The sequence below is a fragment of the Oncorhynchus clarkii genome, chromosome 2 (assembly GCF_045791955.1).
Source record: "Oncorhynchus clarkii lewisi isolate Uvic-CL-2024 chromosome 2, UVic_Ocla_1.0, whole genome shotgun sequence".
Taxonomy (NCBI): Eukaryota; Metazoa; Chordata; class Actinopteri; order Salmoniformes; family Salmonidae; genus Oncorhynchus; species Oncorhynchus clarkii.
The window spans coordinates 6,012,834-6,031,865 of NC_092148.1; the positions used below are offsets into that span (position 1 = coordinate 6,012,834).

Genomic DNA, 19,032 nt, shown 5'->3' on the forward strand with positions numbered 1-19,032 from the left:
CGGTGATTAGATCTAGCCCTGTGAAAGCTTGCCTCCTCCACAGTGATTCGATCTAGCCCTGTGAAAGCTTGTCTCCTCCACAGTGATTAGATCTAGCCCTGTGAAAGCTTGCCTCCTCCACGATGATTAGATCTAGCCCTGTCAAAGCTTGTCTCCTCCACAGTGATTTTATGTAGCCCTGTGAAAGCTTGGCTCCTCCACAGTGATTTTATGTAGCCCTGTGAAAGCTTGGCTCCTCCACAGTGATTAGATCTAGCCCTATGAAAGCTTGTCTCCTCCACAGTGATTAGATCTAGCCCTGTGAAAGCTTGTCTCCTCCACAGTGATTAGATCTAGCCCTGTGAAAGCTTGTCTCCTCCACAATGATTAGATCTAGCCCTGTGAAAGCTTGCCTCCTCCACAGTGATTAGATCTAACCCTGTGAAAGCTTGCCTCCTCCACAGTGATTAGATCTAGCCCTGTGAAAGCTTGCCTCCTCCACAGTGATTCGATCTAGCCCTGTGAAAGCTTGTCTCCTCCACAGTGATTAGATCTAGCCCTGTGAAAGCTTGTCTCCTCCACAGTGATTAGATCTAGCCCTGTGAAAGCTTGCCTCCTCCAAAGTGATTTTATCTAGCCCTGTGAAAGCTTGTCTCCTCCACGGTGATTAGATCTAGCCCTGTGAAAGCTTGTCTCCTCCACAGTGATTAGATCTAGCCCTGTGAAAGCTTGTCTCCTCCACAGTGATTTTATCTAGCCCTGTGAAAGCTTATCTCCTCCACAGTGATTAGATCTAGCCCTGTGAAAGCTTGTCTCCTACACAGTGATTAGATCTAGCCCTCTGAAAGGAGTTTACCCAGAGTGTTGATGTTTATGTCTATGTCCATACCTCTCTGCATCAGACCATGTGGAGAGTTTATTGATACAGTGTAGGCTATGTACACGCCTGGCTGTCACAACTGGAGACTTCGTTCATAACCCCCCATTCCAGTATTATATGTCTTCAGTTTAGAAACTTGGGCTCCAAGAATATGAGGTCCTTAAGGTTAAATTGCAGGAAACAGTTTTCCAACCAAAATGAGCTTTTACTCTGTATGCTTTTTAAAATGTCAATTCAGACAAATGTATTTTTAACATCAAATGTAACTCATTTACATAGGGTCACTGTGTTGTGGAACAATGTTATTAAAATTCATTCTCTCTCTCTCTCTGTCTGTCTGCCTTTCTCATCAGAAGAGGCAAGAAGCACAGCATCATCCTCCGGACACAGTTATCTGTCAGAGTTCACGCTTGTATCGGTGAGTGAAACACTTTTCATTTTGAACATTGTCTTTTCATTTGGAAGCACTGTGGGTATTTAAGTTGCGACTGTAAAATGCGGAGGTATCTGGAGTCAGACAATGTTGCTAATGTCAACCTCTGCTGCATCACCTGCACATCTCATTAGAATATATAGTCTCTGTTTGACTTCTTATTGGATGATTGAAAACTATCGCACTATCACTCCCAGCTGCTAGGTACAGTAAATAATACATGACATAATAATAAAAATAATAATACATAATTATGATAATACATCATAATAGTGATAATAAATAATAATACAAATATTAATAATAATACATAATAATAATAATACAAATTATAATACATAATAATAATAATACAAAATAGAATACATAATAATAGTAATACATAAGAATAATACATAAGAATAATGCATAATAATAATAATAATACATAATTATACTAGTAATAAAAATTATAATACATAATAATAGTAATACATAATAATAATACAAATAATACATAATAATAATAATAATAATAATACAAATAATAATAAAACAAATAATACATAGTAATAGTAACACATAATAATAATAAAAGTAATAATACATAGTAATAATAAAAATTATAATGCATAATAATAGTAAAATATAATAATAATACATAATAATACATACTAATAATAATACTAATAATAATATATAATATTAATACCTAATAATAATACTAGTATATAATAATAATACATCATAATAATATAAGTAATAATACATAGTAATAGTAACACAAAATAATAATAAAGGTAATAATACATAATAATGATAATACAAATTATAATACATAATAATAGTAATAGATCATCATAATAATAATAATAAAAGTAATAATACATACTAATAATAATACAAATAATAATAATACTAATATAATATTAATACATAATAAGACTACTAATATATAACAATAATACATAATAATAATATATAGCGGTAATAATAATAGTAATAATAATACATAATAATAATACAAATAATAATACATAATAATAACACTAATGTATAATAATAATATATAGCACTAATAATGATGATAAGAAATAATAATACATAATGATGATAATAATAATAATACATACTATTAATAATACGTAATACATACATACTAATATATACTAATAATAATACATAATAATAATATATAGCGTAATAATAATAGTAATAATAATACATAATAATAATACAAATAATAATACATAACAATAACACTAATATATAATAATAATAAAATAGCACTAATAATATAGTAATACTAATACATAATAATACATAATGATGATAATAATAATAATAATAATACATAATAATAATACATACATACTAATACGTACTAATAATAATACATAATACATACATACTAATACATACTAACAATAATACATAATACATACATACTAATACATACTAATAATAATAATAATACATAAGAAGAATAATAATATATAATATCAATAATAATATATAATATATATAATAATAATACATAATATTAATAATAATTTATAATAATAATATATAATATTAATACATAATATTAATAATAATTTATTATTATAATAATACATAATTATAAAACATAATAATAATTCATTGCCTAATCTGGAATTTACAGATCGCATGGCTGTGTGCTCCATTTTATACACCTGTCAGCAACGGGTGTTGCTGAAATAACCAAATCCACTAATTTGAAGGGGTGTCCACATACTTTTGCATATGTAGTGTACATGGTATTTCTAAAGAGCCAAAGTCACTGTGCAATCAACTACTCTATATCATCATTATATCGTCTGCCACTTCTCCACTGTGTTCCACTGCATCGGCTGATGAATCTGAAAAGATGAAACCCTCTGGGAGAGTGAGGAAAGTGTAGAGGTTGTTATGTTGGTTGTTTTAGAGACGTTTCCCTCTCCCTCCATCATGTTTTATGGTCTTGTTTTAACGCGCTCCACGCTTGATTCCTGCGTCAATAAAACAGGCCTCATAATGAGAGGAAATGAGTAGAGTGATTATAGGCCTGCGCACACACACACACACACACACACACACACACACACACACACACACACACACACACACACACACACATACACACACACACACACACACACACACACACACACACACACACACACACACACACACACACACACACACACACACGCACACACTTAGTAAATCAGTCAAAGCTATTGTTTGGGTCACGGTCTTTCTACTTCTTTGTATATTTCTGTGTTGAGCTCACTGTTTCCATGTGGATGTTAATACTGTGTTTAGTTGGGAACACCTCCTGATATATCTTGAAGTCCTGTCCTGTCTCTCAGACACACCAGCCTCTATTATGAACCTCTATTACCTGACCTTTCGGCCTTGGAGAGGTGTGTGTGTGTGTGTGTGCGTGTGTGTGTGTGTGTGTGTGTGTGTGTGTGTGTGTGTGTGTGTGTGTGTGTCTGTGTGTCTGTGTGTGTGTCTGTGTGTGTGTGTGTGTGTGTGTATGTGTGTCTGTGTGTGTGTCTGTGTGTGTGTGTGTGTGTGTGTGTATGTGTGTATGTGTGTGTGTGAGAGAGAGAGAGTTAACTGCTCTAAAATACTGGTTTAAATTATACTTAGTGAGAGACTAGCCCAGTTATGTCCCAGTCTAAAACTGACTCAAACCTGCCTTCCACATCACATTCAACAGCAGTAGCAAAGTGAAACAGTGCATTCATAGGTTGCGTGTAATACATTTAAGTACATAATTGTTTTTAGTAAGTATTATAATACAAACACGTCCAGCCTGCTTCACTTAATGATGAGTCAGAGCTTGTCTGTGCTCTGGGGATCCTTGCCCATGTACCAAGGTGCTCTGTTCTGTGCAGGTTGGCAGCAAGGCAGTGCTGCAGGCTGCTGCACGTTGACTCTGGTTGCGTCTTCTCTATATAGTGCATTACTTTTGACCAGGGCCCAGATGTAGTGAACTGTGTAGTGAATAGAGTGCCATTTGAGAGACAGACAGTGACAGAGACCATGGAGAGGAGTACACGTGGCTCTCTCCTGCAGACACACAGGGCCTCCTCCTCCTCTCCTCTCCAGGCTGCCAGGGCTAAAATAACTCAGCAGGGTTAACCTGGAAAAGCCATTAAGCCACGAGCTGTTGGATTTTAATTTGGCCTTTTTCAAAAGTGTTATTTAAGTGTACCAAGACAAGGACGGAGGCGTTATAACTTTGAAATGCCGTGTGAAATCCAGGCTATGATTTTCAGAAACTATGGCAGTCGTTTTCTCTGCTAATCTATTATACCTGCTGCTTGCATGATATGTATCATGGAAACATTAGGAAACTCCACTTGATTTGATTTATTTTCACTGGGAGTTTTTTTTCGAGCCCTAAAAATACTGTCTTTTAACTATTGGCAAGACATGAGACATGAGGCAAGACCACTCTAGTCTGGCCCAGCCTGCCAGGTGAACCTAACCTGCCTAGTTCCTGTTTGTGCATGCTGAGTACAGACCGCTCTAGTCTGTCCCAGCCTGCCAGGTGAACCTAATCTGCCTAGTTCCTGTTTGTGCATGCTGAGTACAGACCGCTCTAGTCTAGCCCAGCCTGCCAGGTGAACCTAACCTGCCTAGTTCCTGTTTGTGCATGCTGAGTACAGACCACTCTAGTCTGGCCCAGCCTGCCAGGTAAACCTAACCTGCCTCGGCCCTGTTTGTGCATGCTGAGTACAGACCGCTCTAGTCTAGCCCAGCCTGCCAGGTGAACCTAACCTGCCTCGGCCCTGTTTATGCATGCTGAGTACAGACCGCTCTAGTCTAGCCCAGCCTGCCAGGTGAACCTAACCTAGGCCCTGTTTGTGCATGCTGAGTACAGACCGCTCTAGTCTAGCCCAGCCTGCCAGGTGAACCTAACCTAGGCCCTGTTTGTGCATGCTGAGTACAGACCGCTCTAGTCTAGCCCAGCCTGCCAGGTGAACCTAACCTAGTTCCTGTTTGTGCATGCTGAGTACAGACCGCTCTAGTCTAGCCCAGCCTGCCAGGAGAACGTAACCTAGGCCCTGTTTGTGCATGCTGAGTACAGACAGCTCTAGTCTAGTCCAGCCTGCCAGGTGAACCTAACCTAGGCCCTGTTTGTGCATGCTGAGTACCGCTCTAGTCTAGCCCAGCCTGCCAGGTGAACCTAACCTAGTTCCTGTTTGTGCATGCTGAATACAGACCGCTCTAGTCTAGCCCAGCCTGCCAGGTGAACCTAACCTAGTTCCTGTTTGTGCATGCTGAGTACAGACCGCTCTAGTCTAGCCCAGCCTGCCAGGAGAACGTAACCTAGGCCCTGTTTGTGCAAGCTGAGTACAGACAGCTCTAGTCTAGCCCAGCCTGCCAGGTGAACCTAACCTAGGCCCTGTTTGTGCATGCTGAGTACAGACCGCTCTAGTCTAGCCCAGCCTGCCAAGTGAACCTAACCTAGGCCCTGTTTGTGCATGCTGAGTACAGACCGCTCTAGTCTAGCCCAGCCTGCCAGGTGAACCTAACCTAGGCCCTGTTTGTGCATGCTGAGTACAGACCGCTCTAGTCTAGCCCAGCCTGCCAGGTGAACCTAACCTAGGCCCTGTTTGTGCATGCTGAGTACAGACCGCTCTAGTCTAGCCCAGCCTGCCAGGTGAACCTAACCTAGGCCCTGTTTGTGCATGCTGAGTACAGACCGCTCTAGTCTAGCCCAGCCTGCCAGGTGAACCTAACCTAGGCCCTGTTTGTGCATGCTGAGTACAGACCGCTCTAGTCTAGCCCAGCCTGCCAGGTGAACCTAACCTAGGCCCTGTTTGTGCATGCTGAGTACAATGTGATTTATTTAATGTGAAGCGCTCCTATCTTCCTATTATTTCCTGGCACTTTCATTTTGTAATTTAAAACAGTTGGCTTTAAAATATGTTGGCTTTTACTGTTAGTTAACTGACTTTGCTCCAGGGGACTTCTGTGTCATAGATTCCATCATATCGAAGGTGGTTTAATGAGTGTACAGATAGAAACCATATAGAGCAGGGATGGCCAACTGGCAGCCTTTTGAAGACCGGGAACTCAGGAGGGTCTCAACTTACTGTTGAGAGTTAGGATAGTAGAATACACAAGGTGACATTTGGAAATGTGGTTGTGCATCAGCAGTTTTCTCTCTTGTTAAGTCCGTCACTGACAGTCATTCAATTAGTCCATTTCAGCTAACAGTTTTTAGATTGGTAAGTCAGTCTAGCGACCAGATATCTAAGCGTAGTAATCATGGTTTAATCACTGGCCGGGGGTCCCTCATTGATTTTGTTGGTCAGTCTCACTCGCATGTCATATTAAAATCAGCATTAAAAACATTTCTCTCCACCTTTTGGCAAAATGAATAGAATTACAACAAACTTGCTTTAATACTGCAACATTTTTCAACACCCCATGGCAAAATGTGTAGAACTGTACGAAATTACATCTGAAACTTACATTTCTCTGTGCTTGCAAGAAGGAGGCTGCTAAAATCTTTTGCTCCCAAAGTGGTCTTAGTGACTCGACTAGCTGTTGATCAGTGACCACCTTGCCTACAGAACATACATCAAGCTACTCTGTTGTGAGGGACTCTGTTCTGCTGTGAGGGACTCTGTTCTGCTGTGAGGGACTCTGCTCTGCTGTGATGGAGTCTGCTCTGCTGTGAGGGACTCTGTTCTGGTGTGAGGGACTCTGTTCTGCTGTGAGGGACTGTTCTGCTGTGAGGGACTCTGCTCTGCTGTGAGGGACTCTGTTCTGGTGTGAGGGACTCTGTTCTGCTGTGAGGGACTGTTCTGCTGTGAGGGACTCTGCTCTGCTGTGAGGGACTCTGCTCTGCTGTGATGGAGTCTGCTCTGCTGTGAGGGACTCTGCTCTGCTGTGAGGGGCAACAGGTGGCTGTCAACTTAGTGAGTACTAGGAGAGTCATCATCCACTTAGAGAAGGCTAGAACTGTTAATCTGTCTGCTGTGACTGACTGACTGTCCCCCCTCCCCAGGATCAGATAAACCCTCTGCACTGTGCACACAGGTTGCATTCCAATTGACACCCTGCATAGTGCACTACTTTTGACCAGAGCTCGGGCACCCTATAGGGAATAGGGTGCCATTTGGGACACAGCCACAGAGCAGAGGAAGAGCAAGGAGAAGGAGAACAGGGATTTCATGGAAAGATGTGGGCTAATGCCAATCTTATTAGGTTTGAGGGAAAAACATGACTTGGCCCAAGCAGGATTAGTTCACTCCAGTCTCTTCTCTGTCCTCTATTCTCAGCTCTAATTGTCCGTATGGGATGGATGCAACCTAACACTGCTTTGTCTCTTCTCTGTCCTCTATTCTCAGCTCTAATTGTCTGTATGGGATGGATGCATCCTAACACTGCTTTGTCTCTTCTCTGTCCTCTATTCTCAGCTCTAATTGTCTGTATGGGATGGATGCATCCTAACACTGCTTTGTCTCTTCTCTGTCCTCTATTCTCAGCTCTAATTGTCTGTATGGGATGGATGCATCCTAACACTGCTTTGTCTCTTCTCTGTCCTCTATTCTCAGCTCTAATTGTCTGTATGGGATGGATGCATCCTAACACTGCTTTGTCTCTTCTCTGTCCTCTATTCTCAGCTCTAATTGTCTGTATGGGATGGATGCATCCTAACACTGCTTTGTCTCTTCTCTGTCCTCTATTCTCAGCTCTAATTGTCTGTATGGGATGGATGCATCCTAACACTGCTTTGTCTCTTCTCTGTCCTCTATTCTCAGCTCTAATTGTCTGTATGGGATGGATGCATCCTAGCACTGCTTTGTCTCTTCTCTGTCCTCTATTCTCAGCTCTAATTGTCTGTATGGGATGGATGCATCCTAACACTGCTTTGTCTCTTCTCTGTCCTCTATTCTCAGCTCTAATTGTCTGTATGGGATGGATGCATCCTAACACTGCTTTGTCTCTTCTCTGTCCTCTATTCTCAGCTCTAATTGTCTGTATGGGATGGATGCATCCTAACACTGCTTTGTCTCTTCTCTGTCCTCTATTCTCAGCTCTAATTGTCTGTATGGAACAGATGCATCCTAACACTGCTTTGTCTCTTCTCTGTCCTCTATTCTCAGCTCTAATTGTCTGTATGGGATGGATGCATCCTAACACTGCTTTGTCTCTTCTCTGTCCTCTATTCTCAGCTCTAATTGTCTGTATGGGTTGGATGCATTCTAACACTGCTTTGTCTCTTCTCTGTCCTCTATTCTCAGCTCTAATTGTCTGTATGGGATGGATGCATCCTAACACTGCTTTGTCTCTTCTCTGTCCTCTATTCTCAGCTCTAATTGTCTGTATGGGATGGATGCATCCCATCCTAACACTGCTTTGTCTCTTCTCTGTTCCCTCTAAATTACTGCACCATGGGAGAAGCAGGCCTCGGTTCCCTCTAAATTACTGCACCATGGGAGAAGCAGGCCTCTGTTCTCTCTGAATTACTGCGCCATGGGAGAAGCAGGCCTCTGTTCCCTCTAGACTACTGCACCATGGGAGAAGCAGGCCTCTGTTCCCTCTAAATTACTGCACCATGGGAGAAGCAGGCCTCTGTTCTCTCTGAATTACTGCACCATGAGAGAAGCAGGCCTCTCTTCCCTCTGAGTTACTGCACCATGGGAGAAGCAGGCCCCTGTTCCCTCTAAATTACTGCACCATGGGAGAAGCAGGCCTCTGTTCTCTCTAAATTACGGCACCATGGGAGAAGCAGGCCTCTCTTCCCTCTGAGTTACTGCACCATGGGAGAAGCAGACCTCTGTTCTCTCTAAATTAGTGCACCATGGGAGAAGCAGGCCTCTGTTCTCTCTAAATTACTGCACCATGGGAGAAGCAGGCCTCTGTTCCTTCTAAATTACTGCACCATGGGAGAAGCAGGCCTCTGTTCTCTCCAAATTACTGCACCATGGATGAAGCAGGCCTCTGTTCCCTCTGACTTACTGCACCATGGGAGAAGCAGGCCTCTGTTCTCTCTAAATTACTGCACCATGGGAGAAGCAGGCCTCGGTTCCCTCTAAATTACTGCACCATGGGAGAAGCAGGCCTCTGTTCTCTCTGAATTACTGCACCATGGGAGAAGCAGGCCTCTGTTCCCTCTAAATTACTGCACCATGGGAGAAGCAGGCCTCTGTTCCCTCTAAATTACTGCACCATGGGAGAAGCAGGCCTCTGTTCTCTCTAAATTACTGCACCATGTGAGAAGCAGGCCTCTGTTCCCTCTGAGTTACTGCACCATGGGAGAAGCAGGCCTCTGTTCTCTCTAGACTACTGCACCATGGGAGAAGCAGGCCTCTGTTCCCTCTAGACTACTGCACCATGGGAGAAGCAGGCCTCTGTTCTCTTTAAACTACTGCACCATGGGAGAAGCAGGCCTCTGTTCCCTCTGAGTTACTGCACCATGGGAGAAGCAGGCCTCTGTTCCCTCTAAATTACTGCACCATGGGAGAAGCAGGCCTCTGTTCCCTCTAGACTACTGCACCATGGGAGAAGCAGGCCTCTGTTCCCTCAGACTTACTGCACCATGGGAGAAGCAGGCCTCTGTTCCCTCTGAGTTACTGCACCATGGGAGAAGCAGGCCTCTGTTCTCTCTAGACTACTGCACCATGGGAGAAGCAGGCCTCTGTTCCCTCTAAATTACTGCACCATGGGAGAAGCAGGCCTCTGTTCTCTCTAGACTACTGCACCATGGGAGAAGCAGGCCTCTGTTCCCTCAGGGGATCTGATCCTAGATAGGCACTACTTCTCTGTGAGGAAGGGCTCACTGTGATGGGGCTGACGGAGTTTAACCTCCCTCTTTAAAGAATTGGTACATCCGTTGTAAATCCCAGATTGTGGAATGGGTTCTAAATCAGTCCAAGTGTTGAACACACCTGAGCTGTTTCTATAGTTAGTTCATTCCTGTTTATACCTCATAAACAAGACTGATGGCCTCAAGGCTTGGTCTAGCACTGGATCTAATGTCTGTCATTGACAGCTCTTTAGTGTCACATTTCAGGAACATTTAGGAGAGTAGTAATGTACACAACTTTGCTTACAGTTTCTGTACAGCTAGAGAAAAACATCAGATGGCTAATTTGGGAGGCCTTGTCTTCTCTCTCTCTCTCTCTCTCTCTCTCTCTCTCGCTCTCTCTCTCTCTCTCTCTCTCTCTCTCTTCCTCTCTTCCTCTCTTCCTCTCTCTCTCCTCTCTCTCTGCGTGTCGTAAACCACTGAGTTTTTGACAAGACCTAATCCAGGTTCCCTAATCATAGTCATTAGCACACACAAACATACGGCTCGCCACGCCAGGGAAGACCTGTGCAACAAAGCCTGCGGCCAGAGGGAGAAGTGAAGTGTTCAGCCAATGAGCTAATGGTTTATTAAACTACTCTTTACCCATCCAATTCTGACACCGTGATTCGTTGTAATCAGGGAGTCAAGCAGTCTGGGGCTTTTGGGCCCTAAAACGTCCAAACAAGCACCACATGGTGATTCTTCTGGGCCTGGGAGAGCTCAGAGTGGGTCCCTGTTAACCTCACATACATACAGTCTGTTATTACTGTTAACCTCACATATAGTCTGTTAATACTGTTAACCTCACATACATACAGTCTGTTATTACTGTTAACCTCACATACATACAGTCTGTTATTACTGTTAACCTCACATACATACAGTCTGTTATTACTGTTAACCTCACATACATACAGTCTGTTAATACTGTTAACCTCACATACATACAGTCTGTTATTACTGTTAACCTCACATACAGACAGTCTGTTATTACTGTTAACCTCACATACAGACAGTCTGTTATTACTGTTAACCTCACATACAGACAGTCTGTTTATTACTGTTAACCTCACATACAGACAGTCTGTTATTACTGTTAACCTCACATACAGACAGTCTGTTTATTACTGTTAACCTCACATACATACAGTCTGTTATTACTGTTAACCTCACATACATACAGTCTGTTAATACTGTTAACCTCACATACATACAGTCTGTTATTACTGTTAACCTCACATACAGACAGTCTGTTATTACTGTTAACCTCACATACAGACAGTCTGTTATTACTGTTAACCTCACATACATACAGTCTGTTATTACTGTTAACCTCACATACAGACAGTCTGTTATTACTGTTAACCTCACATACAGACCGTCTGTTATTTCTGTTAACCTCACATACTTACAGTCTGTTATTACTGTTAACCTCACATACAGACAGTCTGTTTATTACTATTAACCTCACATATATAGTCTGTTAATACTGTTAACCTCACGTACTTACAGTCTGTTATTACTGTTAACCTCACATATATAGTCTGTTAATACTGTTAACCTCACATACTTACAGTCTGTTATTATTGTTAACCTCACATATATAGTCTGTTAATACTGTTAACCTCACATACAGGCAGTCTGTTATTACTGTTAACCTCACATACTTACAGTCTGTTATTACTGTTAACCTCACATATATAGTCTGTTAATACTGTTAACCTCACATACAGACAGTCTGTTATTACTGTTAACCTCACATATAGTCTGTTAATACTGTTAACCTCACATACAGACAGTCTGTTATTACTGTTAACCTCACATACAGACAGTCTGTTATTATTGTTAACCTCACATATATAGTCTGTTAATACTGTTAACCTCACATACAGGCAGTCTTAACCTCACATATATAGTCTGTTAATACTGTTAACCTCACATACATACAGTCTGTTATTACTGTTAACCTCACATACATACAGTCTGTTATTACTGTTAACCTCACATACATACAGTCTGTTATTACTGTTAACCTCACATACATACAGTCTGTTAATACTGTTAACCTCACATACATACAGTCTGTTATTACTGTTAACCTCACATACAGACAGTCTGTTATTACTGTTAACCTCACATACAGACAGTCTGTTATTACTGTTAACCTCACATACAGACAGTCTGTTTATTACTGTTAACCTCACATACAGACAGTCTGTTATTACTGTTAACCTCACATACAGACAGTCTGTTTATTACTGTTAACCTCACATACATACAGTCTGTTATTACTGTTAACCTCACATACATACAGTCTGTTAATACTGTTAACCTCACATACATACAGTCTGTTATTACTGTTAACCTCACATACAGACAGTCTGTTATTACTGTTAACCTCACATACAGACAGTCTGTTATTACTGTTAACCTCACATACATACAGTCTGTTATTACTGTTAACCTCACATACAGACAGTCTGTTATTACTGTTAACCTCACATACAGACAGTCTGTTATTACTGTTAACCTCACATACATACAGTCTGTTATTACTGTTAACCTCACATACAGACAGTCTGTTTATTACTGTTAACCTCACATACAGACAGTCTGTTATTACTGTTAACCTCACATACAGACAGTCTGTTTATTACTGTTAACCTCACATACAGACAGTCTGTTATTACTGTTAACCTCACATACAGACAGTCTGTTTATTACTGTTAACCTCACATACAGACCGTCTGTTATTTCTGTTAACCTCACATACTTACAGTCTGTTATTACTGTTAACCTCACATACAGACAGTCTGTTTATTACTATTAACCTCACATATATAGTCTGTTAATACTGTTAACCTCACGTACTTACAGTCTGTTATTACTGTTAACCTCACATATATAGTCTGTTAATACTGTTAACCTCACATACTTACAGTCTGTTATTATTGTTAACCTCACATATATAGTCTGTTAATACTGTTAACCTCACATACAGGCAGTCTGTTATTACTGTTAACCTCACATACTTACAGTCTGTTATTACTGTTAACCTCACATACAGACAGTCTGTTTATTACTGTTAACCTCACATACAGACAGTCTGTTATTACTGTTAACCTCACATACAGACAGTCTGTTTATTACTGTTAACCTCACATACAGACCGTCTGTTATTTCTGTTAACCTCACATACTTACAGTCTGTTATTACTGTTAACCTCACATACAGACAGTCTGTTTATTACTATTAACCTCACATATATAGTCTGTTAATACTGTTAACCTCACGTACTTACAGTCTGTTATTACTGTTAACCTCACATATATAGTCTGTTAATACTGTTAACCTCACATACTTACAGTCTGTTATTATTGTTAACCTCACATATATAGTCTGTTAATACTGTTAACCTCACATACAGGCAGTCTGTTATTACTGTTAACCTCACATACTTACAGTCTGTTATTACTGTTAACCTCACATATATAGTCTGTTAATACTGTTAACCTCACATACAGACAGTCTGTTATTACTGTTAACCTCACATATAGTCTGTTAATACTGTTAACCTCACATACATACAGTCTGTTATTACTGTTAACCTCACATACAGACAGTCTGTTATTACTGTTAACCTCACATACAGACAGTCTGTTATTATTGTTAACCTCACATATATAGTCTGTTAATACTGTTAACCTCACATACAGGCAGTCTGTTATTACTGTTAACCTCACATATAGTCTGTTAATACTGTTAACCTCACATACATACAGTCTGTTATTACTGTTAACCTCACATACATACAGTCTGTTATTACTGTTAACCTCACATACATACAGTCTGTTATTACTGTTAACCTCACATACATACAGTCTGTTAATACTGTTAACCTCACATACATACAGTCTGTTATTACTGTTAACCTCACATACAGACAGTCTGTTATTACTGTTAACCTCACATACAGACAGTCTGTTATTACTGTTAACCTCACATACAGACAGTCTGTTTATTACTGTTAACCTCACATACAGACAGTCTGTTATTACTGTTAACCTCACATACAGACAGTCTGTTTATTACTGTTAACCTCACATACATACAGTCTGTTATTACTGTTAACCTCACATACATACAGTCTGTTAATACTGTTAACCTCACATACATACAGTCTGTTATTACTGTTAACCTCACATACAGACAGTCTGTTATTACTGTTAACCTCACATACAGACAGTCTGTTATTACTGTTAACCTCACATACATACAGTCTGTTATTACTGTTAACCTCACATACAGACAGTCTGTTATTACTGTTAACCTCACATACAGACAGTCTGTTATTACTGTTAACCTCACATACATACAGTCTGTTATTACTGTTAACCTCACATACAGACAGTCTGTTTATTACTGTTAACCTCACATACAGACAGTCTGTTATTACTGTTGACCTCACATACAGACAGTCTGTTTATTACTGTTAACCTCACATACAGACAGTCTGTTATTACTGTTAACCTCACATACAGACAGTCTGTTTATTACTGTTAACCTCACATACAGACCGTCTGTTATTTCTGTTAACCTCACATACTTACAGTCTGTTATTACTGTTAACCTCACATACAGACAGTCTGTTTATTACTATTAACCTCACATATATAGTCTGTTAATACTGTTAACCTCACGTACTTACAGTCTGTTATTACTGTTAACCTCACATATATAGTCTGTTAATACTGTTAACCTCACATACTTACAGTCTGTTATTATTGTTAACCTCACATATATAGTCTGTTAATACTGTTAACCTCACATACAGGCAGTCTGTTATTACTGTTAACCTCACATACTTACAGTCTGTTATTACTGTTAACCTCACATATATAGTCTGTTAATACTGTTAACCTCACATACAGACAGTCTGTTAATACTGTTAACCTCACATACTTACAGTCTGTTATTACTGTTAACCGCACATACAGACAGTCTGTTTATTACTGTTAACCTCACATACTTACAGTCTGTTATTATTGTTAACCTCACATATATAGTCTGTTAATACTGTTAACCTCACATACAGACAGTCTGTTATTACTGTTAACCGCACATACAGACAGTCTGTTTATTACTATTAACCTCACATATATAGTCTGTTAATACTGTTAACCTCACGTACTTACAGTCTGTTATTACTGTTAACCTCACATATATAGTCTGTTAATACTGTTAACCTCACATACTTACAGTCTGTTATTATTGTTAACCTCATATATATAGTCTGTTAATACTGTTAACCTCACATACAGGCAGTCTGTTATTACTGTTAACCTCACATACTTACAGTCTGTTATTACTGTTAACCTCACATATATAGTCTGTTAATACTGTTAACCTCACATACAGACAGTCTGTTAATACTGTTAACCTCACATACTTACAGTCTGTTATTACTGTTAACCGCACATACAGACAGTCTGTTTATTACTGTTAACCTCACATACTTACAGTCTGTTATTACTGTTAACCTCACATACATACAGTCTGTTATTACTGTTAACCTCACATACAGACAGTCTGTTTATTACTGTTAACCTCACTCACAAATGACCTCCTAATGAAGTGGATGACGTATTGATAAAGATGAGGTAGTGGTAGATGTGAACTAGGCCAGTGTCTGTCTCGTAACGTCTTGGATTCTCCTATTGAAAACAAACAGACTCTTAGAGGATCTCTGTAGTATTGGAGATCCTTTATTTGTCTATGTGACTGTGCTTACCCCAGTAGTTCAGTCAAAACAAACTGGAGGCTGTAGAGAGACTAAATACCATCTTAGAGGATCTCTGTAGTATTGGAGATCCTTTATTTGTCTATGTGACTGTGCTTACCCCAGTAGTTCAGTCAAAACAAACTGGAGGCTGTAGAGAGACTAAAGACCATCGTAGAGGATCTCTGTAGTATTGGAGATCCTTTATTTGTCTATGTGACTGTGCTTACCCCAGTAGTTCAGTCAAAACAAACTGGAGGCTGTAGAGAGACTAAAGACCATTGTAGAGGATCTCTGTAGTATTGGAGATCCTTTATTTGTCTATGTGACTGTGCTTACCCCAGTAGTTCAGTCAAAACAAACTGGAGGCTGTAGAGAGACTAAAAACCATCGTAGAGGATCTCTGTAGTATTGGAGATCCTTTATTTGTCTATGTGACTGTGCTTACCCCAGTAGTTCAGTCAAAACAAACTGGAGGCTGTAGAGAGACTAAAAACCATCGTAGAGGATCTCTGTAGTATTGGAGATCCTTTATTTGTCTATGTGACTGTTCTTACCCCAGTAGTTCAGTCAAAACAAACTGGAGGCTGTAGAGAGACTAAAAACCATCATAGAGGATCTCTGTAGTATTGGAGATCCTTTATTTGTCTATGTGACTGTGCTTACCCCAGTAGTTCATTCAAAACAAACTGGAGGCTGTAGAGAGACTAAAAAACATCGTAGAGGATCTCTGTAGTATTGGAGATCCTTTATTTGTCTATGTGACTGTGCTTACCCCAGTAGTTCAGTCAAAACAAACTGGAGGCTGTAGAGAGACTAAAAACCATCGTAGAGGATCTCTGTTGTAATAGACCTTAGTGGTACCAATGTTTCTTGTTTTTGTACAACTTTCTTCTATGCCTGTCCCAGTGCATGTTATGAACTAGAATGAGAACATCTCTCTATCAAAAATGATACAGGAAGAGGTTGATTCTCTACTTCAGTGTCAATGTCAGTTAATGGTGTTAGTTTGGTCTTTGTCTCTGTTTGTTTGACCAACAACATGGCCTGCCATTTTCCTAAAAACCCCCTAGACTCAGATCTGACCCGTTCTCCAAATAAACCTCCTAGACTCAGATCTGACCCGTTCTTCCTCTCTGTGTGTTAGCGTTGGACACAAGCAGCTCAAACTCATTTTGTTGGACTATTATTGTTTTCTGTAGCTATTTGTCATCTCTTATAACAAGAGGAACAGACATCTGTTGGTCTGGGCTGGCTGACTAGTGTGATTAAAGCAACTGTTGTGTTGGTGTTCACCCTGTCCACAAACCGATTAGTCTCTGATTGCACTTTGTGAAATTATTTTCCCCAATTGATGAAGTTGAGAGACAGAGAGAGACACAGAGAGAGAGCGAGACAGAGAGAGACATATAGACAGAGGAGAGAGACAGAGGGGGGAGAGAAAGACAGACAGACAGACAGACAGACAGACAGACAGACAGACAGACAGACAGACAGACAGGCAGACAGAGACAGACAGACAGACAGAGAAGGGTGGGAGACAGAGAAGGGAGGGAGAGACAGAGAGACAGACAGAGGAGAGAGACAGAGATAGACAGAGGAGGGAGAGAGAGAGAGAGAGACAGACAGACAGACAGACAGACAGAGGTGGTGATTTGGTGGGGGTTCTCCCCAGTTCTACAGCTACTACAGCTAAGGCAGGGCAGCTTGTGTGAGAGATGGTGTGTCTGTCAACACATTCATCCACAGTGGAAGAATGACAGCTTTAATCATAGGTGACAGGCTCTCCCAGGATTGTCTTTTTTTAATGAGCTGTTATGGAGACGGCTCAGGGCATGATTCCATGCCCTGAAAAATGTGTAGTGTTTGGCCTTTTATGTCGACTACTGGAAACACTGTGTTCTTAAAAACGTGACTCTTCGAGCTGTACATTCTCAATAATAATTCCCTGTTTAACTGGGTTGTTAACAAGGTTTATAGATGTCAGCACAATGACTCACAATGGTCATATCACCTGTAGCCTCCTCCTCATTCTTCCTTCTCTGCAGGGGAGTCTGCCTTTTCCATAACCTCATCCAGTCAGCCAGCCAGCCATCCAGTCAGCCAGCCATCCATCCAGTCAGCCATCCAGCCAGCCATCCAGTCAGCCAGCCAGCCATCCAGTCAGTCTGCCAGCCATCCAGCCAACCAGTCAGCCAGCCATCCAGCCATCCATCCAGTCAGCCATCCAGTCAGTCATCCATCCAGTCAGCCATCCAGTCAGCCAGCCAGCCAGTCAGCCATCCAGTCAGTCATCCATCCAGTCAGCCATCCATCCAGTCAGCCATCCAGTCAGTCATCCAGTCAGCCATCCATCCAGTCAGCCATCCATCCAGTCAGCCATCCAGTCAGCCATCCATCCAGTCAGCCATCCATCCAGTCAGCCATCCATCCATCCAGTCAGCCAGCCAGCCAGCCATCCATATAGTCAGCCATCCAGTCAGCCAGCCATCCATCCAGTCAGCCATCCATCCAGTCAGTCAGCCATCCATCCAGTCAGTCAGCCAGCCAGCCAGCCAGCCAGCCAGCCAGCCAGCCATCCAGCCAGCCAGCCAGCCATCCAGTCAGCCAGCCAGCCATCCAGTCAGCCATCCATCCAGTCAGCCATCCATCCAGTCAGCCATCCAGTCAGCCATCCATCCAGTCAGCCATCCAGTCAGCCAGCCATCCATCCAGTCAGCCATCCATCCAGTCAGTCAGCCACCCATCCAGTCAGCCAGTCAGCCATCCATCCAGTCAGCCATCCAGTCAGCCATCCAGTCAGTCAGCTATCCAGTCAGCCATCCAGTCAGTCATCCATCCAGTCAGCCATCCATCCAGTCAGCCATCCAGTCAGCCATCCAGTCAGTCATCCATCCAGTCAGCCATCCATCCAGTCAGCCATCCAGTCAGCCAGCCATCCATCCAGTCAGCTATCCAGCCAGCCAGCCAGCCATCCAGTCAGTCAACCATCCATCCATCCAGTCAGCCAGCCATCCAGTCAGCCATCCAGTCAGTCAGCCATCCATCCAGTCAGCCATCCAGTCAGCCAGCCATCCATCCAGTCAGCCAGCCATCCAGTCAGCCAGCCATCCAGTCAACCAGCCATCCAGTCAGCCAGCCATCCAGTCAGCCAG

General features: G+C 41.4%; 1 protein-coding gene across 1 annotated transcript in view; it reads left to right on the forward strand.

Moving 5' to 3' along the window:
• The first annotated feature begins 1,010 nt into the window (after positions 1–1,010).
• Positions 1,011–19,032, forward strand: part of LOC139419028 (FH1/FH2 domain-containing protein 3-like) — a 175,131-nt gene continuing 157,109 nt past the window's right edge. Inside the window, exons 1-2 of the mRNA XM_071168865.1 lie at positions 1,011–1,024; positions 1,213–1,277. Coding sequence (XP_071024966.1) covers positions 1,011–1,024; positions 1,213–1,277 — 79 coding nt within the window. The remainder of the gene's footprint in view (positions 1,025–1,212; positions 1,278–19,032) is intronic.